Source organism: Orcinus orca, chromosome 1 (genome assembly GCF_937001465.1).
Source record: "Orcinus orca chromosome 1, mOrcOrc1.1, whole genome shotgun sequence".
NCBI lineage: Eukaryota > Metazoa > Chordata > Mammalia > Artiodactyla > Delphinidae > Orcinus > Orcinus orca.
Window position 1 is genome coordinate 163,334,243 of NC_064559.1, and position 23,603 is coordinate 163,357,845.

Here is a 23,603-nt window from a genome sequence, read left to right on the forward strand (position 1 = left end):
AATATGTCTTCAAATTCAGATGAACAAACATTGACTACCTATTATAGGAAAGATACAAAAGAAATAATACGTGGTCTTGATATTTGCAGATGCTAAGGTAAGTACAAAATGATTCTTAATATATTAAAGAATATTAATTATCTTAAGAAAAGTAGAAATACAGTCGTATACATTTTGAAGGAAGAATAGCCTGCATCTCATTAGGGATAAGAAATTACCATAAGGTGCATTAATTCATTCATGAATATTTATTCATGTTCATTGCTAATCTACCATTCTGTGTTCTGTTGCTGGGGAATGAGCAAGGAGCAAAACAGTCTCTGTATTCTTGGAGCTAACTTTCTAGTTAGGTAATGCAAACAATAAACAAGCAAACAGACATACATACAGTATGTCAAGCAGCGATAAGCACATTGCAGAAAAACAAAGCAGGTTAAAGGTAGGAGAGAAGGCTGGGAAGCAGAGAATGTGTACTAGTCATTGTTTGTTTGTCAAGGAAGACCTCACTAAGCAGAATCTGGAAAGAAGCAGGGGAGCAAGTCCTGTGGGTATGTGGAAGGAGAATCTTTTAGGCTGAGGAAGCAGCAAATCACAGGACCTGAAGTGAAAGTATGCTTGGTGTGTTCAGGGAATAACAAGGAAGACATTGGGGCTGAATGTAATAAGGGAGGGGAGAATGATTGAGGTGTATGGGGGCCAGGCGGTAAAGGGTCGTCTAAACCATTGTAAGAACTTGACTCTTATTTCAAGTGATATGGGAAGCTAAGAGAGGGTTTTGAGCAGAGGAGGGACTTGATCTGACTCAAGTGTTTTATAGTGATAGCTGGAGCTCCTGTGTGGGCTGTAGTGGGGCAAGGATGGGATCAGGAAGACTATTTAATAGGCTCTTGAAATAATCCTGGTAAGAGATTATGGAGGCAGAAGAGAGGGAGAGAAGTGGTCAGATTTTGGATTTATTTTGAAAGGAATGATGACAAGATTTGTTGATACTTTGAGCATACTTTGTGCCTTTAATGAACACTGGGGACAGCCAGACATATCTTCTTGAGACCTATCCTAAATATATTTCATTTATACTCTTAATTTGAAGAAAAAATATGTGAGAAAGAAACAGCAGTGAAATTTACTTGATATAATGTGTAGTAATTATTAGTCTTAAAAGACAACATAGGACTGGGACAATACATGTTTCATTAGTAACTGGTTTGTATTGAAGAGCACTGACTCTGAGAGTCTTCTTAGTGCCATCCAACACCCAGGGACCTCATACTACCCTGGGAGGCTTAACCTATCTCTAAAGCCATAATAACCACATGGTTTTCTCTTAGAATTTCCTTTCTTTTTTATTTTTGCTTAGTGAAATTCTAAAAATATATGGTTCGCTTAAAATGGATAATAAGTTCTACCCAACTTTTATCTGATGCCTGTCCTAAATTCCAGGTTTTCATTTCATTATCAGAGAACTAAGGATCTTTAAAGAAGTAATAAATGTGCTTTGAAAAGTCTTTAAAATAATAATGAATTGATTAGTGAGTATGAAGAAAAATGGTTGGAGAAACTGATATGTTATTTGGAAGCCAATGGCAAAGAAAAAAACTGAGAGATATTTTTCTTCTAAAAATAAACTATGCTAGTTCAGAAACTTAATTTGAAAAACTCATATAATTTCTTGTATTTTCCCCCCAAGTGATAAAATTCAATTTGAAAGTAATAAAGCTCTACTACAATATTGGGAATAATTCAGTGGTTGAAGTGAAACTGATAGTTAAGGCGTGAGTATATTGTTAATTAGAACACATAGTCATAATTCAGAGATTGGAATTCCCTACTATCATAGGTCTAATTTCTGTAATGGAAGAAAGTGATTCCTCAGGCAATATATAGAATTATGTGAGTCTGTATACTACTAAAGACTTCCTATTTTGGGTTAGATTTTATTTAAGGTTTTTTCCTACTTAAGTGAGGACAATGTTATATTCTACCTAAAGCTCATGTCCTTTGACATTCCTGACAGTATGCCTGAGGCAGTTGGGAATCTAGCACCATAGTACAGAGGTGTCTAGGCCAGAGATGAGGATTTCAAAGTCACCAAAAAAAGGTGATAGTTGAAGCAGTGAGAGCGAGTTCACTTAGGAAATAAGCAAAGAAAATAATCCTAGACAGTTAGCAGTATTAGGTGGATTCCACATTTAATTGGTAAGAGGAAGACAGAGCCTGTAGTAGATGAGGTCCATAGGAGGAGAAAAGATCAAGAAAATTAGGAAAGATTCTTTGGTCCTCTGAGAATACAAATCTTGGTAACTTTGATTTTTTTTTAATTTAACTTATTAAAGATTGCATATTTTTATTTTTTTAATGTTTTCCTTGAATATCATCACAGAAGTGTATTATTTCTTACCGTGCCATATCAACATTTAAGATGTTTTAAATCTGTATTTTATGCATTCAACAAATATTTATTGATTACTTGTTATGTGCCAGATTGTAGGAATTGTAGGTTCAGTGACAAAATAGACAAAAAACCCTGCCTTAAGGAAGCTTATTCTGTAGTAAAGGGTGACAGACAATGAATAGAATAAACTAGTACTGTACAGAATAAATCACCAATATATTGTATGTTAGTCAGTAATAAGTGTTAGGGAGGAAAATAAAGGAGGAGGAATAGTGTATTATCTTGGGCTGCCATAACAAAATACCATAGACTGGGTAGCTTAAGCAACAGAAATTCATTTCTTCACAGGCTTGAAGGCTAGAAGTACAAGGTCAGGGCTCTGGCTTAAGCAACAGAAATTCACTTTTTCTCAATTCTGAGGGCTGGAAGTCCAATAATAAGGTTATGGCCGGTTCGGTTTCTGGTAAGGTCTCTCTTCTTGGCTTTCAGACAGCTAGCTGCCTTCTCCCTATATCCCACTTGGTGGAGACAGTGATTGCAGTAGTGTCTTTTCTTTTTATAAGGGCACTATTCCATCATGAGGGCCACACCCTCATGACCTCATCTAAACATTACCTCCCAAAGGCCCCATCTCTATAAATACTATCACATTGGGAATTAGAGCTTCAACATATGAATTTGGGGAGGACACAGTACATTCCATAGAAGATAGGTAATGTGTGAGCAGAGGTGATCATGGTGCTGGAATAGCTGTTTGAAATGGGGTTGGAAAAAACAGAGCTGGAGGAATCAGGCTCCCTGACTTCAGACCATACTACAGAGCTACAGTGATCAAGACAGTATGATACTAGCACAAAAACAGAAATATAGATCAATGGAACAGGATAGAAAGCCCAGAGATAAACCCATGAACATATGGTCACCTTATCTTTGATAAAGGAAGCAAGAATACACAATGGAGAAAAGACAGCCTCTTCAATGAGTGCTGCTGGGAAAACTGGACAGTGACATGTAAAAGAATGAAATTAGGACACTCCCTAACACCTTACACAAGAATAAACTCAAAATGGATTAAAGACCTAAATGTAAGGCTAGACACTATAGAACTCTTAGAGGAAAACATAGGCAGAACACTCTGTGACATGAATCACAGCAAGATCCTTTTTGACCCACCTCCTAGAGAAATGGAAATAAAAACAAAAATAAACAAATGGGACCTAATGAAACTTCAAAGCTTTTGCACAGCAAAGGAAACCATAAACAAGACAAAAAGGCAACCCTCAGAATGGGAGAAAATATTTTCAAATGAAGCAACTGACAAAGGATTAATCTCCAAAATATACAAGCAGTTCATGCAGCTCAATGTCCAAAAAACAAACAACCCAATCCAAAAATGGGCAGAAGACCTAAACAGACATTTCTCCAAGGAAGATACACAGATTGCCAACAAACACATGAAAGGTACACAGATTGCCAACAAACACATGAAAGGATGCTCAACATCACTAATCATTAGAGAAATGCAAATCAAAACCACAATGAGGTATCACCTCACACCAGTCAGAATGGCCATCATCAAAAAATCTACAAACAAATGCTGGAGAGGGTGTGGAGAAAAGCGAATCCTCTTGCACTGTTGGTAGGAATGTAAATTAATACAGCCACTATGGAGAACAGTATGGAGGTTCCTTAAAAAACTAAAAATAGAACTGCCATATGACCCAGCAATCCCACTACTGGGCATATACCCTGAGAAAACCATAATTCAAAAAGAGTCATGTACCACAATGTTCATTGCAGCTCTATTTACAATAACTAGGACATGGAAGCAACCTACATGTCCATCGACAGATGAATGGATAAAGAAGATATGGTACATATATGCAGTGGAATATTACTCAGCCATAAAAAGAAACGAAATTGAGTTATTTGTAGTGAGGTGGATGGACCTAGAGTCTGTCATACAGAGTGAAGTAAGTCAGAAAGAGAAAAACAAATACCGTATGCTAACACATATATATGGAATCTAAAAGAAAAAAAGGTTCTGAAGAACATAGGGGCAGGACAGGAATAAAAACGCAGACGTGTCTTTATTCCCGTCTTACCCCTAGGTTCTTCATGACCTTTTTTTTTTTTTTCAGCTCAGTGCTTTGTGATCACCTAGAGGGGTGGAATAGGGAGGGTGGGAGGGAGGGAGACGCAAGAGGGAAGAGATATGGGAACATATGTATATATATATATAACTGATTCACTTTGTTATAAAGCAGAAACTAACAAACCATTGTAAAGCAATTATACTGCAATAAAGATGTTAAAAAAAACAGGAAAAAAACAAAGAACGCAGATGTAGAGAATGGACTTGAGGACATGGGGAGTGGGAAGGGTAAGCTGGGACGAAGTGAGAGAGTGGCAGGGACATATATACACTACCAAATGTAAAGTAGGTAGCTAGTGGGAAGCGGCTGCATAGCACAGGGAGATCAGCTCGGTGGTTTGTGACCACCTGGAGGGTTTGGATAGGGAGGGTGGGAGGGAGATGCAGAGGGAGGAGATATGGGGATATATGTATAGCTGATTCACTTTGTTATACAGCAGAAACTAACACACCATTGTAAAGCAATTATACTCCAATAAAGATGTTAAAAAAAGAAAAAAAGAAATGGGGTTGGGTCAGAGGAGGTTTCACTGGGAAGATGGTATTTGAATGAAGACTTGAAATAAGTGAGAGAGTGAGCCATGTAGCTTCCCAGGAGGAAGAACCTTGCAGGCAGAGGGAATAGTAAGTACAAGTCCCTGAGGCAGTAGTGAGCCTGGTATTTGACGACCAGCAAGGAAATCAGTGTAATTGGGTGGGGTAAGCAAGGGAAGGTGGAGGGTGCAAGGCTCTACAGCCCCGCAAAAAAAAAAAAAGACTGGCTTTTGTCAGAGATGGAACACCACTGGAGGGTTTTGAGCTGAGGACTAGAGGAGTAACAGGATCTGAATTATGTTTGAAAAGAATGTGATCTACGGCTCCTACAAAGCAGTACAATCATATAATTTTGGAATATTTTAGTATAGTATATTGTTCAGAAAATAGACTAGTTCCTTTGTTGTTTTGTTTCTAAATCAAGAAAACGCCCCCAAATTAGAAAAAAAATGCCCTTTTTTTTTAAAATGTGAATTCTGAGATAAAGCATGTGTAAATGCCTAGTTAAATATAATCCTGTGATCCACTAGCATTTAAGAAGGATAAAAATAGGGTTATAGTAATAATATTATTTGTAGTTAATAATATGATATGTTATAATTTTATTTACTTGAAATAATCAGTTAAATTTAGGAAACACATGTTCCACATATTCGGTTACCATAACAACTTGGGAGAAAAACTGAAGAACAGATGTTATATCAACCTGTTGATGTTTAATAGTATGACAGTTTTGAAATTATAGTTACAATGTTCAGATTTTAAATTTATATGTATATACCATACGTTGTCCTCGAAAGACCTTATTTAATTTTCCTTCTGTAAGTATCATTATACAGTATGAATAGGTGTGAATAAGAGAAACTGTATGATAACCCAGGGTAGAAGTTTACTTGAAAGATTTATTTTACAACTGAAAGCATTTATACTGAATTTTGTATTATTTCTTCTCTCACCAACTCTATGCCATCCTTTCCTTGGTGAGGGGGAAGAGGATGGAGAATAATAGAATACGTAGGAAAAACGATTAATTTGGACTTACTAGTTGTCTGGGGTTATGTTATTGTAGTCATAATTTTGAATAGGATTTATTTTTTAACGTTCTTAGAACTTGCAATGTCAGCTTTATTTGTAAACTATTTTTTAAATCTTGAGTTTCAACGTTACTACATTTAATATTTAGACATGAGAATCAGTGGCAGACTACAAATGCATTCATTTTAATCTCATTTTATTTCAAATTCTTTAAACTTTCAGGAAGCTGGGGATTTTAACTCATGTGTAAATCATTCTTACACATTTATAATTGGACAAAGTAAATGCATAAATCATTAATATTATACATCTCATAAGTAGAAAATATGAGTGTGTTTAACATTGAAGTGAAATGTCGTTGTTGGCCAATGTACACAAACATACACCTTGCAGAATTTCATTTTGTCTGACAAGAAGAGTGTTGAGGAAAAGGCAAATATCATAGCAGCTACTGTAATTGAATTGGCCTCTGAATCATATAAAGCCAGGAAGCCTGACAGTAACATTGTCTAAAACCTTAAAAAAATATTATGGTGCATGTGATGTGTATCTACTTGAGGCTGAAATGAATGGGCTATTAGAAAAAACTTGCTTTTGTAGGGAAAGGGGAGAAAAGTAATGATATTTTTAGAAAAATATGTTTAAAATTTGAGGTGATTTTTTTCCTTGAAACGTCTTGGTTTCTTTTTCAAAGGAAGCTTTTAATCTAATTATGAGGCTTCTCTGGCTTTAATTTTTTTTCCTTTTTTCCTTTTTTGAACTTAATTATTATAGTTTATATTTTTATGCATAAATAATTGCTGTTTTACTTGATATGTAGTACCTAGAAGAATCCTGATATGTACCAGCAGTTGTTTTATAAATATTTCTATTATTACTGGGAATAAATACAGCCATTTCTTAATACCTGATTCTCATATGTTAAGAGTGGTTGATCATAAAATTTTATTTGAAAACTTTTCCATATTATTTTATCATTCCAGAGGATAATTGACCCATGTCAAGGTGGCCTTAATTTTTAATTTTTTAAATCTATTCAAAGTTTTAGTTATTTATACTTAATTAGACCACTTAAAAAATTAGACTGACTCCAATTTCCGTTGCAGTTTATGAAAGGAAATGAGTTAGAGGAGAAAAAAAAATTTTTAAGGTAAAATCATGACTTACACAAATATAAAATGAACCACATCTGAGATTTTATTTAACTTATTATTAATGAGGGAGCCAGTAATATCTTACAACTAGTCCAGATGACTGTACAAATAGGTGCAAAACTGATGCATTCATAAGGCAATAATCAGTTGCATTTCACCAGACATAGTTCATTTCCTTTTCTGTGGACAAGTATCATTTACATTGTTTTAAGTTTTCTACAACTTACAGAGTGGTAAAATCTCTCTAAAGCCATGAAAGGCTGGGATAATACCAAAGGATGCATTTGACAGGATACCAAATGATCTTCTAATGCCCATTTCAAATTCTTTCACAGTTTTCTCTGTTTTTATTTCCTGTTGTCTTCCAGTAGCCTTTCAAGTTGATACCAAATCGAATCATCCTGTCAGACTAATAATAAACAGAAGTTTTGTTTTGTTATTTTTAAGTAGCCACATAGACATTATCCTTGTATTTTCTGTCTCTTAAAGTGGTAACCTACTATTCTCATTATTTTCTGTTAAATTTGTTTCTAGTGAGTTTTTGCATTGAGATTATTGACGCTAAAATTTCAGATCTTTTGAAAAGTATATGCTTAACCTTCAGAAATCAAGGGGAAGAGTTGGAGATTGAGAGGGTGTAAAGAGACTGCTTTCATTTTTCAGAAGAAACATTTAAACCTCTCATGAGCCATTTAGAACTGAAGATGTAGATGTAAAATCAAGAATGAAGTTATAGAAATGCAAAAATGACAGAGGAAAAGGGAAGCTACAGAGGAAAAAGTTTTGTTCTAAACAAAAATTTTTTAGTTTACCTTTTGATAATAAAAATTTTAAAACGTATGTAAAGATAGAGAATAATTTGAATAATTTAATAAACCCCCGTTTTTCACTTACATTCAGTAGTAGCAACCTTTTTATACACTTGCTTCATCTGCCTCTTCTCTTATTTCTTTCCCCAGAAGTATTTTAATGCAAATCCTAGACATGAGGGCTTTCCCTTCTAATTACTTCAGTATGTATTTTAGAAAGAAGTATCATTTTCTTTCATAATCATACCATTATCATAGCTAAGAAAATCAAGTAATTCTCCTCAACACAGTTAAGTATCCTGTGCATATTCAAATTTCTCTGTCTCAAAATATAGTTTTCTGATTGTTTTGTTCAAAGTATAATCCATCAGTATCCATACACAGCATCTGGTTGCTGTGTCCCTTAAGTCTGACTTTAGAACAGTCCCCCTCCCCTCTGTTTTGTTTGTTTTTAAACATGTTGACGTGTTGAATAGATCTAGTCCCACATTCTAGATTTATCTGATTGCTTCTTTGTGATTTTGACCAACTTGTTTCTTTGTATACCTATAAGTGAAAGTTACGTTTTTGGCAAGAATATTTTGTAGGTTGTGCAACTGTGCTTCATATTGCTTCACATCAGGATTCTCTTAATCTGGCTGCTCCATGTTTAGTGATGTCACATTTGATCAGGGGCGTTGGATGGTGATGGCCTTAATGCCTCCTTTGGAAATGTGGTTTTCCCCCTTATGACCAGCAAGTGATTGTGGAGTGGTGATTTGGCACTCTGCAACAGATCCAGTTCTTTAGCAACCTGAGAAGTGTTTTGATTAAGGAAATATCATCCTCCTCTGTCTCTAAAAGCTTAGCTAAATGTGTGTCTTCAGGAGGAATTAGAACAGTGAAGAAGGAACTCAGACCAGCCAAGTCAACTCTAACGGAATAAAAGATGTTGCAGCCACATTTTTCTCCTACTCAAGAGTAGATTTAAGATGTAGGTAAGGGCTTCCCTGGTGGCGCAGTGGTTGAGAGTCCACCTGCCGATGCAGGGGACACGGGTTCGTGCCCCATTCTGGGAAGATGCCACATGCCGCAGAGCGGCTGGGCCCATGAGCCATGGCTGCTGAGCCTGCGCATCTGGAGCCTGTGCTCTGCAACGGGAGAGGCCACAACAGTGAGAGGCCCGCATACTGCAAAAAAAAAAAAAAAAAAAAAAAAAGATGTAGGTAAGACAGATTTTTTAAAAAAAATCAGAATGATGATGAGTGCGTAAGAGTTGGCAAGAAAGGAAAGTTGATCATAGGTATTAAAAGACTAGGTAGTGTCTGAGTGTCCTTAACTAATACCACCACAAAGACCCTCGTCTAAACTAAATCCAACAATAACGACCAAAAAACAAAGCCCCTGAAATGCCCATTTCCCCCCAGTAAGATAAGCTTCAAAGAGTAGAAAAATTTTAAAAACAAAACCAAATCTCAGTCTAATTTAAAAATGTTACTTCATTGGAGAGGACAGCCTAGGTGATGAAAACTACAGAAACAGCCCCACGTGAAGCTGGCATGATAAGGCTGACTTAACTACATTGAAAGTGACAGAAGAAGAATGACTTTACAAATGTAAGATACATCCATTTCAAAAACTTGCTAAACTTGTGAATACAGCAGAGAAGCTTGTAAAACTTCCATTGGAGGTTGTAAAGAGAAGATCTGATGCTCCAGAGCAAAGACTCACTGATGCTTGGAGATAGAGGAACATAGCACAACCAAATTAAAACATCCAAAGCTAAAGTGTCTAAACAATGGAAGCATATTGAAGACACAAGGAAATCCAAACTGCATTAACAGTGGTAAGGATTCATTCATGTCTTTATTTCTTTGACTTTGGTTTCTATATCCATTTTTTGATTTAGATAACATTTCTAAAGATAGGTTTTGAGAAGAATCCCAGAGCATCATGCATGAGAAGCCTGATATGAACATCCCTATATAGTTAAATTTATCAAGTGTTTAATCGTCATTGCAAAGATAGGCTCTTAAAGATGCTAAGGTATAAAGAGAAAATTTAAAAACAATAGTAAGAATGACTTTGGATCTTACTTTTCAGACTTTGGAGAACTGTAAGGGTTTAAGGGGGAAAGAAACAAAACCAACCAACCAAACAGAAACCAGTGGAGCTAATACACTTTGCTATGGTATCTAGCCAAACCAACTTTTCTTTCTTTTAAGGTGGAAGATCCCTTAATAAATGAAACACATAAAACAATATGTCAGTGAAGTGCTCAGTAGCAGTAGTGCTCTTTACAGAATCCACTGACTCTCGAGAATTAGATAAAATGTATAGTTTAGTTTGTTTATATATGATTGTGATTATAGCTTGCACCCTGCTGTTCTTAGAAAACCACAGATCATGTAAAGGAATTAACAAAGAAATGAGTTGAATAGGACAAAAATAAGATTTAACCGACATTAGAGACTAAATGCTTGGAAATAGATGTATATTTTCTTCTTAAATGTGCATAAATCTTTTATAGCAATATTGGCCATACAACTTTTTTGGACAAAAAATATGTGTATGTAATATAAAAAATGTTATGGTTCAAATTGTCAGAACACAGTACATTAAAATTAGCATAACAAAAAATAAAAGATGGGTGAAAGTTAAAATAAAACTGTGTATAAGGCAAGAGAGAAATCCATAAACAATAAGAGCAGTGATATAGCTGTGTTTTCATGGGTTGCTGTCAAACTGATTTGTAAAGGAAATTTTATCGATTTAAATGTCTATATTAATAAGACAGAAGAAGAGAAAAGAAATAGAGTAATGTGTCCCAGATAGGGAAAATACCATTAATAAAATTAAGCAGAAATAAGCAAAATTACAATAGTTGTTTCTTTGGAAAATTTAGTCAAAGTGAGAATCATTGGTTAGTTAGACAAAGAATGAAATGTAAATATGATCAGGAGAGGAGCTACAATAATTAACACACAGGAGAACCAAAAATACTTCGAAGAATGTTATTTTTAGTTGGATATTAGTTAATGGGCCAGGTCAAAATCAGAAATAAAGTGTGTGCATGCATGAGTGTGTGTGTGTTTGTGAGTATTGCCAAAATGGATGCAGCTAGAAGTAGAAATTATAACTAGAATGAACCTCCTCAAATTAAATTTTGAGGAAAGTGGTAAAGTGTAATTAAATCAAATAAATGAAAACAACTGTATTAGAAACCCAAAGAGTCATAACAAATAAGTAGAGAAAAGGACACCTAGCCCTGATGGGGATTAACTTTGGAGAATTTTTTTAAAAGTTCAAAGAACAAATATTTGGTGAATAATTAATTCTAGCTTCAAAATATAGAAAGGGGCATTGTTAATTATTTGATGAGCAAAATGTTAATCATTTTGTGAGTAAAAAGATTTTGTTTTGACAATTTGATAAGAACACCACCTTTAAAAGAAGTTATGGACTGGTGTCATTAACCAGCCAACCATACAGTACTGCTTAACAATAATGATTTACCGTGAGCAAGTAAACTATCCTCAGATGCATGGGCAGCATAATAAAAGAAGCTATTAACACAGAGGAGGAAATTTAGGACTCATCTTTAATTTCTCTCTTCCCTTCCTCTCTGTATCTTGCCAACTAGAAAATTTTGTCGACAGCCTCCACAAGGCATTAGGGATGTATTCCCTTCTCCATCAGCATTGCTACTGCCCTAGTAAAAGTCACCATCATCTCTTCCCTAGTAAAAGTCACCATCATCTCATCTCCTATTTTAATCTTCTTGTTCCACTTTTCACCTCAATCCCTAACAACGTATTTTCAATACAGTAGCCAGAATGCTCTTTTTAATGTCATTCCCATGCTTTCAGTGGTTTCTCATTTAACTTTGAATAAAAATCCAAACTCCTTACTTGGTCTTTAAATCATGTAATTTGGCCACTGCCTGCCTCTCCAGCTTCTTCACGTGCCACTCTCCCCAGGGTTTCCTTGATTCCAGCTATTTCACGTGGGGCCTCTTTCCTCCTTACAACCCCTCTACTTGCCCGATTTCTCAGCCTGGAACATTCTTCCCTCAGCTCTTTACACAAATGTTATGTGCCTAGGGAGGCTTTTCCTGATCCCCCCATCTCCAATAGCCTCTCTTCCATGCAGTCATTCTGTAACGCAGTTTACTGTTTAATTTCTTTGTGTACTTAACTAAAGTTCCCTTGTTTACTTATTATCTGTCTCCTCCCCCAGAATGTAAGGCCCCTTTTCACTGCTATATCCGTAGTGCCTGAGACCATTTCTGAGATACTTAGCGAATATTTGTTAAATTATTGCATGATGGTAATAATAGGAAAGGTAAGTAATAAAATATTGTGTTAAAAATAGAAAAATTGGGCAATGCAGTTGAATAACAGTTACATTCTCTCAGAAGTTTAGCATGCAGCAGATTAATAGTCCATGATGGGAAAAGAATGCTTATAGGAAGTAGTGAAAAAATAGCAGTGGTCTAAGGAGTTTGGGGTTTTAATCTGACCCACTCACCTAACTTTGAGGTAGCTACCTAATCTAACATTCAGCTTTCTTCATCTGTAATATTAGGATAGCAATAAGTCCTGGATGTTTTATGTATGTACTTGTATGTTTGTGGGGTAAGGTGCTGCCTCCTTCCCTCCCTCCCTCCCTTATAAGACACTTTAATGATAAGTATTCAACACTGAGCCCAAGATTTCAAAAGTGGTTCATATCATAATACCAATTTAGATAACAGGTAAAATGCCTGGCACAGTGCAAGGTACATAGAAAATGAACAGTAAATGTTAGTTCCTTTTACTCCTAGTTGGAATCTTTAGGATGGCTAATCCCATAATCCCATATTTAACTCTAGATCTTACATGGGATTCTTTTTTTTTTAATTAATTAATTTATTTGTATGTTTATTTTTGGCTGTGTTGGGTCTTCGTTTCTGTGCGAGGGCTTTCTCTAGTTGCAGCAAGCGGGGGCCACTCTTCATCGCGGTGCACGGGCCTCTCACTATTGTGGCCTCTCTTGTTGCAGAGCACAGGCTCCAGCTGCGCAGGCTCAGTAGTTGTGGCTCACGGACCCAGTTGCTCTGCAGCATGTGGGATCTTCCCAGACCAGGGCTCGAACCTATGTCCCCTGCATTGGCAGGCAGATTCTCAACCACTGCGCTGCCAGGGAAGCCCTACATGGGATTCTTAGAACTGTATATTCTTATTATGAGAGTGTGTTCCTGTTTTCTCTTAGAATGTAAACTCTTAAGAGTGTTTTTCTTATGACATTTATCATAACCATTTATTCATAGCTTGTGTTCTATAAATGTTTGTTTAAAATTCAGCCTGCATTTATTAAGTACCTATTATGTGCAGTGCATGAAGTTAAACACAGAAAACAAAGGAAATAGAAAGGCATATTCTAGCTGTAGAGTGGGAAAACATTGCTTACTTTAAAAGAGATGAAGGCATATTTACTAAGATTTGAATTTATAAAAAATAAAAGATGTTGACACGGCAAAATGTAATAAAATTAATGTGGAAACGAAAGTGAGAAAAGAATGTTTTACCAACATATGCAATAAAATCTTACTATGCAAAGCAGGTGAAGATTTGATGGAAATATATATGGTCTGTAACAGGATTCTGCTTGACGGGTAGAGGAGAAAAACAGTTCACAGATGAACAAATAGTAACAGAAAACCTTTATAAAGTATGTATAGTTTTTCTAGCAATTAAGGAAATGGAGCTCAGACATCTCCAAAGTGCATTTTATTCAGTAAAAGATTTACTCAAGAAACATATAACGTGGTGCAAAAAAAAAACAAACCAAAAAACAAAAAACCCCATTAGTACATGTAATGCAAAAGTATTAAATACAACAAAAGTGTGTTCTAATCCCTTTTTTCTAAGCCTTTTTATCAGTACTTCCATGCCAGCTTTTTAAAAAACAGACTTTATTTTTAAGAGCAATTTTAGATTCACAGCAAAATTGAGTGGAAGGTAGAGATTTCCCATCTACCTCTTGCTTCCATATGGAAACAGGCTCCCCCCACTATCAAAATCCTGCACCAGAGTGCTACATTTGTTACACTAGTTGAACCTACATTGCCCCATTATTATGACCCAAAGTCCATAGTTTACATTAGGGTTCACTCTTAGTGTTGTACATTCAATGGGTTTTGACAAATGTATAATGACATGTGTTTATCATTATAGTACCACATAGAGTAGTTTCCTTGCCCTGAAAATGCTCTCTGCTCTGCCTGTTCCTCCCTGTCTTCCCCCCAGCCCCTGACAACCATGGATCTTTTTAGTGTCTCCATAGTTTTGCCTTTTCCAGAATGTCATGTATGTAACTAGGGTCATACACTAGGTAGCCTTTGCAGATTAGCTTTTGTTTTTTCACTTAAAAACATACATTTAAGGTTCTTCCATGTCTTTTTATGACTTGATAAAAGCCACAAAAGTAGCCAGCACTATTTCTTATTAGTGCTGAATAATATTTCATTGTCTGCTCGCATCACAGGTATGCAGTAACCTACTAAAGGACATCCTGGTTGCTTCCAATTTTGGCAATTACAAGTGAATAAACAAACGCTAAGCAGTTTTTTGTTTCCTACCAGTCATTTAACCTCTAGGGCTCAATTTCTTCTCTGTAAAATTTAACTGATGATTTCTAAGGATTCTGAGGTTTGAAATTATGTGGTTATCTAGATAGAAATCATAAAATCTTATGTTCTGTTGATTATGAATAACTCAGGTATGTATGTACGCGGATGACATTATAAGGTGGTAAAGCCTTTCTGGTGAAAGCAGTCTGGTCCTATATAACAAAAATTATACTCTATTCTTACTCTTTGATTAGATCATTCTATTTTAGGGGGTCTCCCTCAAGTAAACCCAAATGGAGGTTAGAAAAATAACATCTTTTTTTTAAACAAAGGTTTTCATAGCGGGGTAATTTATAAAACCCACATAAAACAAAACTATGGAAACAATTCAAATGCCCAGTCGTGGGGAAACGCAAAGTAAATTGCATGAGGGCAGGGATCATGACTTCGTTCTGATCAATGTGTACCTAGCACCTTACTCAGTGTGACGTTCTAAATATTTGTTGAATGTGAAAGTCCTGAATAAAATAATTTAAGGGAAAGAGAAGAGCTTTTACTGAACATAAAAGGTTGTAGGATATGGCACTCTTCTCTTTGTTTGCTGCTTTGCGTCTCTCATTGCTAAATTCAGCTGTGCCAGCTACTACCTGCTGAACTCCACACCTGGCCCTTTACTGATACCAGTGAAGGCCTTAGGCATGTGATGTAGCAGCCATGACAGGTTGGCTTCTCACTTGGAAAAGAACGTCAACATGGTTGTAAAGGAGTTAAAGCAAGAGTAAACTGTACGTCCCAGTTTTGACAGGACAGTCTCAGTTTATGCCTGATGTCTCAGTGTAAATCTTATTTTAATAGCATTTCCTTTCACTCCCAAAGGCATCCTTGTTTGGACAGTAGGTCACCATTTAGCTGAGGGTCTGAATTTCTTTTTACCTTAGTGCTATAGCTGGGAAACATTTTCTTCCTTTTTTCAGTTCAATTTACTTTAACTGACATTTATTTAACGCTCAATACATATTAAATCTACTGTATTGTGAGATACAAAGAAATTTCAGACAAGGCCCCTATCACCAAAGAATTTCACTTTAATGCTTTTTCCTCTTCAGTTTATTTTGGTAACTTATAGCCTCATTCAGGGTCAAAGGTCTCCTAGAGCCAAGCTCTTGCCCTGGCCTCGACCATTTAAAAAGACCCTTTTCTGGCTTGCCTCTGGTTGCATGCCCCCCTCTCCCATGGGAGCTAAGGGAGTAGTCCCTCACCACATGGCACTCTGGTATTTGGGATAGTGGAATTCCTCGCCCAAACACTTTGGAGCCCGCTTTTAGGGCCTGCATGGACCTCTTCCTTTGGACGCACGCACACAAGGTCCCTCACTGTGCCAGGTAGGCCAGGGGTGGGAGGAGAAGGGAGTGGACAGCAGGCCAGTGGCAGCAGCTGGGATAGGCTCCCTGCAACCTTACATGTGAAATTAAAGAATTCTAATTTTCTACTTGGCTGTCCGAGTCATTTTTTTTAAAAAGGTACAGCTACTTTTTTTTTTAATATTAATTAATTAATTAATTTATTTATTTCTGGCTGCATTGCATCTTAGTTGCAGCACACGGGATCTTTTGTTGTGGTGCGCGGGCTTCTCTCTAGGTGGGGCATGGGCTCTGTAGTTGCGGTGCTCAGGCTTAGTTGACCCCGCGGCATGTGGGATCTTAGTTCCCCAACCAGGGATTGAACCCGCGTCCCCTGCATTGGAACGTGGATTCTCAACCACTGGACCACCAGGAACGTCCCCGTCAGAGTCATTTTGATTGTCTGTTCCTCAAAGTAGAATAGAACATTTTTTTATGTAGTCATTTTAGATGTTTAAATATATGGTATCTGAGCCTCCGTTTGCATTCTGGCCATGGACCCCACAAATATCAGGAGCAGGCCCACTCAGAGGAAAACCCAAAATCCGCAGCGTGACCTGTGAGATCCCGCAGGCTGCTCCTGCCTCCTTCCCGCCTCTGCTGCAGCTGCCCTGGCTTCCTCCACAGCATTCCAGCCTTGCTCCCTTCTCAGGTTCTGGCACTCACTGCTGCTTCTTGGAATTCTCTTCTTCTAGGTACCCATGCGACCTCTTCCCTCAGGTCTTTGTCCTTTAGGTCTTCTCCCCACTGCTCCAAGTCATTATTTTATCAGTGAGAACTTACATTTTTAAAACTTTCCTACTCCCCAAGCACTGACTCTCCCCTCCCCTGCTTTTCCTCCCTTAACATGCATCACTATGAAACATTTAGAAGGAGTAAAAACCTAAACTAGCTTTTCCCCTTAAACATCTTTCTTTTAAAACCCCTTAGGTATTAAGACTTTTTTCCGTTAAAAAAATTGCTATTTTAGTTTTCATGTCTTAAAGTCATTCGTGTACCCGCTTTGAAGAAGCACATAGTTCTCTAAGGCTAGTGCTTAAAGCGGCAGTCTCCCTATGCTGCCTTCAGTTTCAAGGGTAACCATTTGCAACTCTATTAAATGATTCTTTTGGTACTTCCCACCTTATCTGTATAACGTGCTTATATTGCTACTTCCTAACTCTTCGGTTTTAGGTATTATCTATTTCTTTTCCCCCATAGAGGATGAGAATTAAGTTCTCCCTTACCACTGTCACACCCTGTGCATACACACACATGTATCCAGCTCTTCCCCTTCCCAATATGGTTAAGTTGTGATTTTGGTTAGATAAAGATGCAGTTTTTAAAAACTGTAAACACTAATCACAGCTGAGCCATGTCGTATACTGTGCTTACTTTTCCCTGCATCATTTTATTTTTCCTGGAGTTAAAAGTTGTCATGATTTTGATTTGCTTTCTTTTCTAGGTTATTAGCATCATTTCCACCCCAGACTGTCCCAGTCATGTATATCTTCTTTCAGTATGTTCACATCTATTTTCTGTTGTTTTCTCTCTCTTGAAAAAAATCTCTCTGCATCTTCAGATATTCTCTAATCTGAATAATGTTCTCAGGATTGGCTCGAGTTTGACAAATCATAGAGATACTTCCAAGAAGCCTTATTTATCCCCAATAGGACAGTGGGCAGCCATTGCAAATACAGTTGTTTTTTGCAGATATCTTATTATATAAACAAATCATGTAGATATAACTATTTACTATGAATTTATATATGGTTCTCTTTCATATGTTGTAGTTAAGATACCTTTTATTGTAAAAATACAGAATGTATTCTTATATTTCATTGTTTCACATAGAGCATATTAGGAATTACTGGAATAACCTTAATTAATTTATATATGTGTATATATTCTGTGTTGTATTCTTTCTTTGTAGGCACTCAAAATTAGAGAGAGCTGTAATTGCCCACCACTTTCTGGAACAGACCCTCGATTACTGTTCAAACTCAGCATGAAGAATTTTCTTGAAGAAGCAGAGAAAGAAAACCTAAATATCACTGTTAAACCGAAAATGGATACTCTCCCCATTCAAAATGAGAAGCAAATAGCATTAACGTGTATAGTTGAGAAAAGAACTGGCAGTTGAATTAAAATCTGTGAGACACCAGATACATGAAGAATGCAGTAATCCTTATCGTTTTCATGTTACTTTTTAAAAAATATTATTTGAAATGAAAAAAAAAGAGGATACTCAGGGTCAAATCATGTATATTACAGGTATTATCTAAATTCTTATACTAGGTATTTATTTTTCATAAAATATTGATATATTTTAATCTATTTTAAAATATCTTCAATGAGGAAGATGTCACAGAATAAATTTATATTACACATTTTACTCTGTTGTATACTTTTTTTTTTTTTTTTTTTTTTTTTTTTGTGGTACGCGGGCCTCTCACTGTTGTGGCCTCTCCCGTTGCGGAGCACAGCCTCCGGATGCGCAGGCTCAGCGGCCATGGCTTACGGGCCCAGCCGCTCCTCGGCATGTGGGATCTTCCCGGACCAGGGCATGAACCCGTGTCCCCTGCATCGGCAGGTGGACTCTCAACCCCTGCACCACCAGGGAAGCCCTCTGTTGTATACTTTTGATTTGGAGGGCAGAACTCTAGTGGATGAAGAATCAGAATATCAGAATGTGCAGTAATTGTTACTGTCGAGAGGGTTCCAACTGAGCCTAAACTGCATTTCAGAGTCTGGATGGTTATGATGAACTGGGAACCTGACAGTCTGAAATATGCAGAAATTGGTTTGCATTAGGGTGGGATTATATGGAATAGGGGACCTTGAGATAGAGAGATTCCTGGTCCTTGCTTATGGCCGATGAGGGATTAAGAAGAAGCTGAAGAAGCTTTTTTCATAGGGAGGCACAAGTAGTGCTGTTTGTGGTCCAAGTGGCCAAGGGAGAAAATGGGGAGAGGATCATCTCTGCATACGTAGTGTGCTGTGTTGCACTGAAGTCTTAACAGGAAGTCATGTCATCTTGGCCTCTTGACGGTATTAGTTTGGGTATCTCTAGGGTTCTCAGAGAAAACACAACCAGCGTATTCTCATTGAGGATCACCAGGAGACGCAGGGGCGAGGCGCGGCCCCCAAGTTGATCTTCCTGGGCAGCAGACATCAGCAAAGGGCTGAATGAAGATGAGAGACGCACAAGACACATCCCTAGTGATACCCAGGAATTACTGTATTAGTTAAATGTGGAAATAGGTTTTAAAAATGTATTAGTATTTATGTATTATTAGTACTCCCATGCTGGTGAAGTCCAGTGATGTTGAGGTTATATTTCTAAGACAGACATTTTTCTTATAAGACATTAAATCAAATAAATCATTTCTTAGAATCAAAGGGAAATAAACTACCTTTTATTGAGTTTCTACTATGAGCTGTGCCCATGTATTACACAACCCTGTGAAGCAGGTTTTATTACAGGCATACCCCAGAGATACTGTGGGTTCGGTTCCAGACCACTGAAAGAAAGCGAATATCGCGATCAAGTGAGTCGCAAATATTTTGGCTTCCTAGTGCATATAAAAGTTATGTTGATACTATACTGTAGTCTGTTAAGTGTGCAATAGCATTATATCTAAAAAACAATGTACATACCTTACTTAAAAAGCGATGCTGTTGGGAAACTGTGACTCAGGATTGCCACAAATCCTCAATTTGTAAAAAACATATCTGTGAAGTGCAATAAAGTGAAGCACAATAAAACAAGGTATGCCTATATTTTCATTTTACGATGAGAATTAGGCTTGGAGAGGTTAAGTGATATACTCAAAGTCTCTCATCTAGAAAGAGCAAAGCTAGATCTGTCTGACTACAAATCTGTCCACTTCCACACTCTCGGTATCTAAAAACTAAGCTATCAAAAGAAAAAGAACAAACTCTTTTCAGTTGTTTGTTAGCTTCCTCATGTATGACTTCGATACAGATAAAAATCTCCTCAGTACAAAATCAAGGATCGCTTATATTATCTCTAGGACGATTTTCCAGGTCCTCCTCTCAGACCCTTCCATCTAACTTCACATCGAAAGCCTGGAGTGAGGCAGGATGAAAGCCTGTGACTTCTCATTGGGGGTGTGTCCTGACACAATTACATTTTCTTAGACAAAATATTGACCTAGTTGTTAAGAAGACAAGTCCAGAGCCTATTTATGTTTCTCGGGGCTACTATAGATTGCTTGTAAGGAATTTCCTGATCTGCCCGCAAGACGACACTTGTAAGGCAGAGGTTCAGGTTAACTGTTCTCCATACAGTTGTTCTTTCCTCTCCCTAGTGATTGATGTTCTGTCACGGGCACTCCATGACATGTAAAGACATCTGGAGAATGTCACCTACAGGTAAACAGTCAAACACACCATTAGATTTCCCTGTAGGTTTCCTAAGAAAATAGTGTAGTGGAGATCCTAAGTCTATTTTTTTTTCTTCCATTATCACGTCTAATTGTTCAGACTTCCTAGAACCACATACAAGTTCACATCATGTCAGAAAGAGCAGAGAAAATATAGAGATAATACCTTTATAGTACATATGAAAAAGATTTTTTTTAACCCATGAAATCAAATGTAAGAGAAATGTTACATTTCAGCTCAGGGTTTTAGGAGAAATTAAATAACAATTGGAATGTAATATGTGTATGTATGCTTTAAGTTGTACATGGAAACGACCTCTGTATGTCCTGCATTTAGTTGCATAACTTACTTTTAGTGCTTTTTACGTGCCTGTAAGATTTAGATGTTATTGGCTGGTTAGCTTAGTTGTAAGAAACATGATGCTAGTAAATCCAAGGCACAAATTCAATCTAATCTCTTATAATCCAGATAGTTGTAAGACCGTATCCTCTAAAACTAAGCTCAAAGAAAATATGTGTATTTACTGCTATGTCCCTAATACCTAACCATTTTTGGCATATTAGCGTTTTACTGATAATGTACACTCAACATCATCTGGTCAAAAGATTTTTAAAAAAAGAAATAATCATACCTGGTGAAATCTCTGCCTCTTGGTAGCATGGGCAAGTCACTTAAACCCTCTAACCCTCATTTCTTCGTTTGTAAAATGGGGATAATAAATCCTACCTTATAGGTTGACGTGATGATTAAGGGAAATGATGTACTGAAAGCATTTAGCACAGTGTCTAGAGCTCCAAACATAATAAAAATAGCTCCAATTTATTGAATTCTTACTTTGTACTAAGCACTGTGCTGTGCATTTTTCAAGCACTATTGCACCTCACTGCAGTTGCAGTAATAGATGATAGATGATGGGTATTATATGATCCCCCGTTATAGATCAGGAAACTGAAGTTTAGGGGGTTAATGAAACTTGCTCAAGGTTACATAGTATATTTCTTAAGATTATTTTACTTGCAAGGACAGAAAAACCAACTCAATCAAGAAAAGTTATTGCCTCACCTAACAGAAAAGCCCAGAAGTGCACTAGCTTTGGTCACAGTTTGGTCCAGAAGATCACGATATCATCAGAGCAATGACTCTCTCCCTGTGATTTTTCTCAGCTCTGGCTTCTCTCCCCTGATGATACCAACATGGCTGTAGGCAGCTGCCAGGTTTACTTCACATCTAGATGGAAAGAGTGACCCATCTTGCAACTCTTGAAACAAAGCCTTCAACACTAACTGCAGCCTCTATAGAGCATCCCAGAAGCAATCACCATGGCAGGGGATGGGATTGTCCTAGCTGGCTGGAGCCAAGGATGGGCACAGTCAACAGTACCTAAACAGAGCTCTACCGCATGGTGAGGGACATGCAACCACGAGATCTGTAAGTAATGAATAAAAACCTGTTACCTTTGTCCTCTTTGAGCAAGAAAAGTAACAAGATGATCCTTTGAAGATTGGTCTGAAAGTATATTTAATCTGAACAAAAACAGTGTAGCAAAATTTTACATTGATATGATAGTGGATTTGCATTGACACATTTGCTTTACTATTTACAAGGTATTTTTTTCTGACCTGAATTATATCCTCAACACCAACCTATGAGATTGGAAGGACAAGTGGCATTTACTCACAGGGGAGAAAACTAAAGCTTGGAGTAATTAGGCAAATTACCCAAGTATGCACTCCAAGTAAATGGCTGAACTGGGATTGGAAGGAAAGGATTCATTGGTTTGTAATCTTGTGCTCATTCAGCAATACCACATTCTTTGGAGAGAGGCATTACCTCCATTTTTTATCTGGAAACCGAAGCTCAAAGATATTAAGCAACTGTGTGCCCAGCACTACTCAGCAAGTAACAGCAGAATTGAGATTCAAACCCTCATCTTCTGACTCCAGAGTCTGTGCTCATCCATTTACTACTTCAGTTGGCAAATCTCATAAAAGAAGTGGGAATGCAAAGGGTTTCTTTCCCTTCACCCCTCGCCTGTGAACAGTGGGGCAATACCCTCTCTTCCCTCACTTAAAAGCACTCATTGTAATACTCTATGGCAGGTGCTAAAAATTATCTATTTTAAGTATATTCCAATACATGGAGATAAAATTCCTGGTAATTGTCCTATAACGTTTTTTTTTAATTGAAGTATAGTTGATTTACAATGTTGTGTTAATTTCTGCTGTACAGCAAAGAGACTCAGTTATACATATATACATTCTTTTTAATATTCTTTGCCATTATGGTTTTTTTTTTTTTTTTTTTTTTTGCAGTACGCGGGCCTCTCACTGTTGTGGCCTCTCCCATTGTGGAGCACAGGCTCCAGACGCGCAGGCTCAGCGGCCATGGCCCAGCCGCTCCGCGGCATGTGGGATCTTCCCGGACCGGGGCACGAACCCGTGTCCCCTGCATCGGCAGGCGGACTCTCAACCACTGTGCCACCAGGGAAGCCCTACATGTAATAGTTTGCATCTGTTAACCCCAAACTCCTAGTCCGTCCCTCCCTCTTTCCCCTTCCTCTTGGCAACCATAAGTCTGTTCTCTTTGTCTGTGAGTCTGTTTCTGTTTTGTAGATAGGTTCATTTGTGTCATATTTTAGTTTCCACATATAATTGACATCATATGGTATTTGTCTTTCTCTTTTAGACTTACTTGACTTAGTATGATAATCTCTAGTTGCATCCATGTTGCTGCAAATGGCATTTTTTCATTCTTTTTTATGGCTGAGTAATATTCCATTGTGTGTGTGTGTGTGTGTGTGTGTGTGTGTGTGTGTGTGTGTGTACACACCACATCTTCTCTATCAATTCATCTGCTGATGGAAATTTAGGTTGTTTCTATGTCTTGGCTATTGTGAATAGTGCTGCTGTGAACATTGGGGTGCAGGTATCTTTTCAAATTAGAGTTTTGTCTGGATATATGCCCAGGAGTCGGATTGCTGGATCATATGGTAATCCTATTTTTAGTTTTCTGAGGAACCTCCATACTGCTTTCCATAGTAGCTGCACCAACTTACATTCCCACCAACAGTGTAGGAGAGTTCCCTTTTCTCTGCACCCTCTCCAGCATTTGTATAACGTGTTTTTATTTGAGACCTAGAGAGT

General features: G+C 37.3%; 1 protein-coding gene across 7 annotated transcripts in view; it reads left to right on the forward strand.

The window, feature by feature from the left end:
• Positions 1-18,445, forward strand: part of OMA1 (OMA1 zinc metallopeptidase) — an 83,498-nt gene extending 65,053 nt beyond the window's left edge. For 6 of the 7 annotated variants that reach the window (XM_033435405.2, XM_004273794.3, XM_049698963.1 and 3 more), the window contains one exon: positions 17,984-18,445. In XM_033435405.2, coding sequence (XP_033291296.1) covers positions 17,984-18,193 — 210 coding nt within the window. In that variant the 3' untranslated portion in view covers positions 18,194-18,445. Of the gene's footprint in view, positions 1-19; positions 50-17,983 lie in introns of those variants that run through there. The other variant, XM_033435409.2, reaches the window with a different exon arrangement.
• The last annotated feature ends 5,158 nt before the right edge of the window (positions 18,446-23,603 follow it).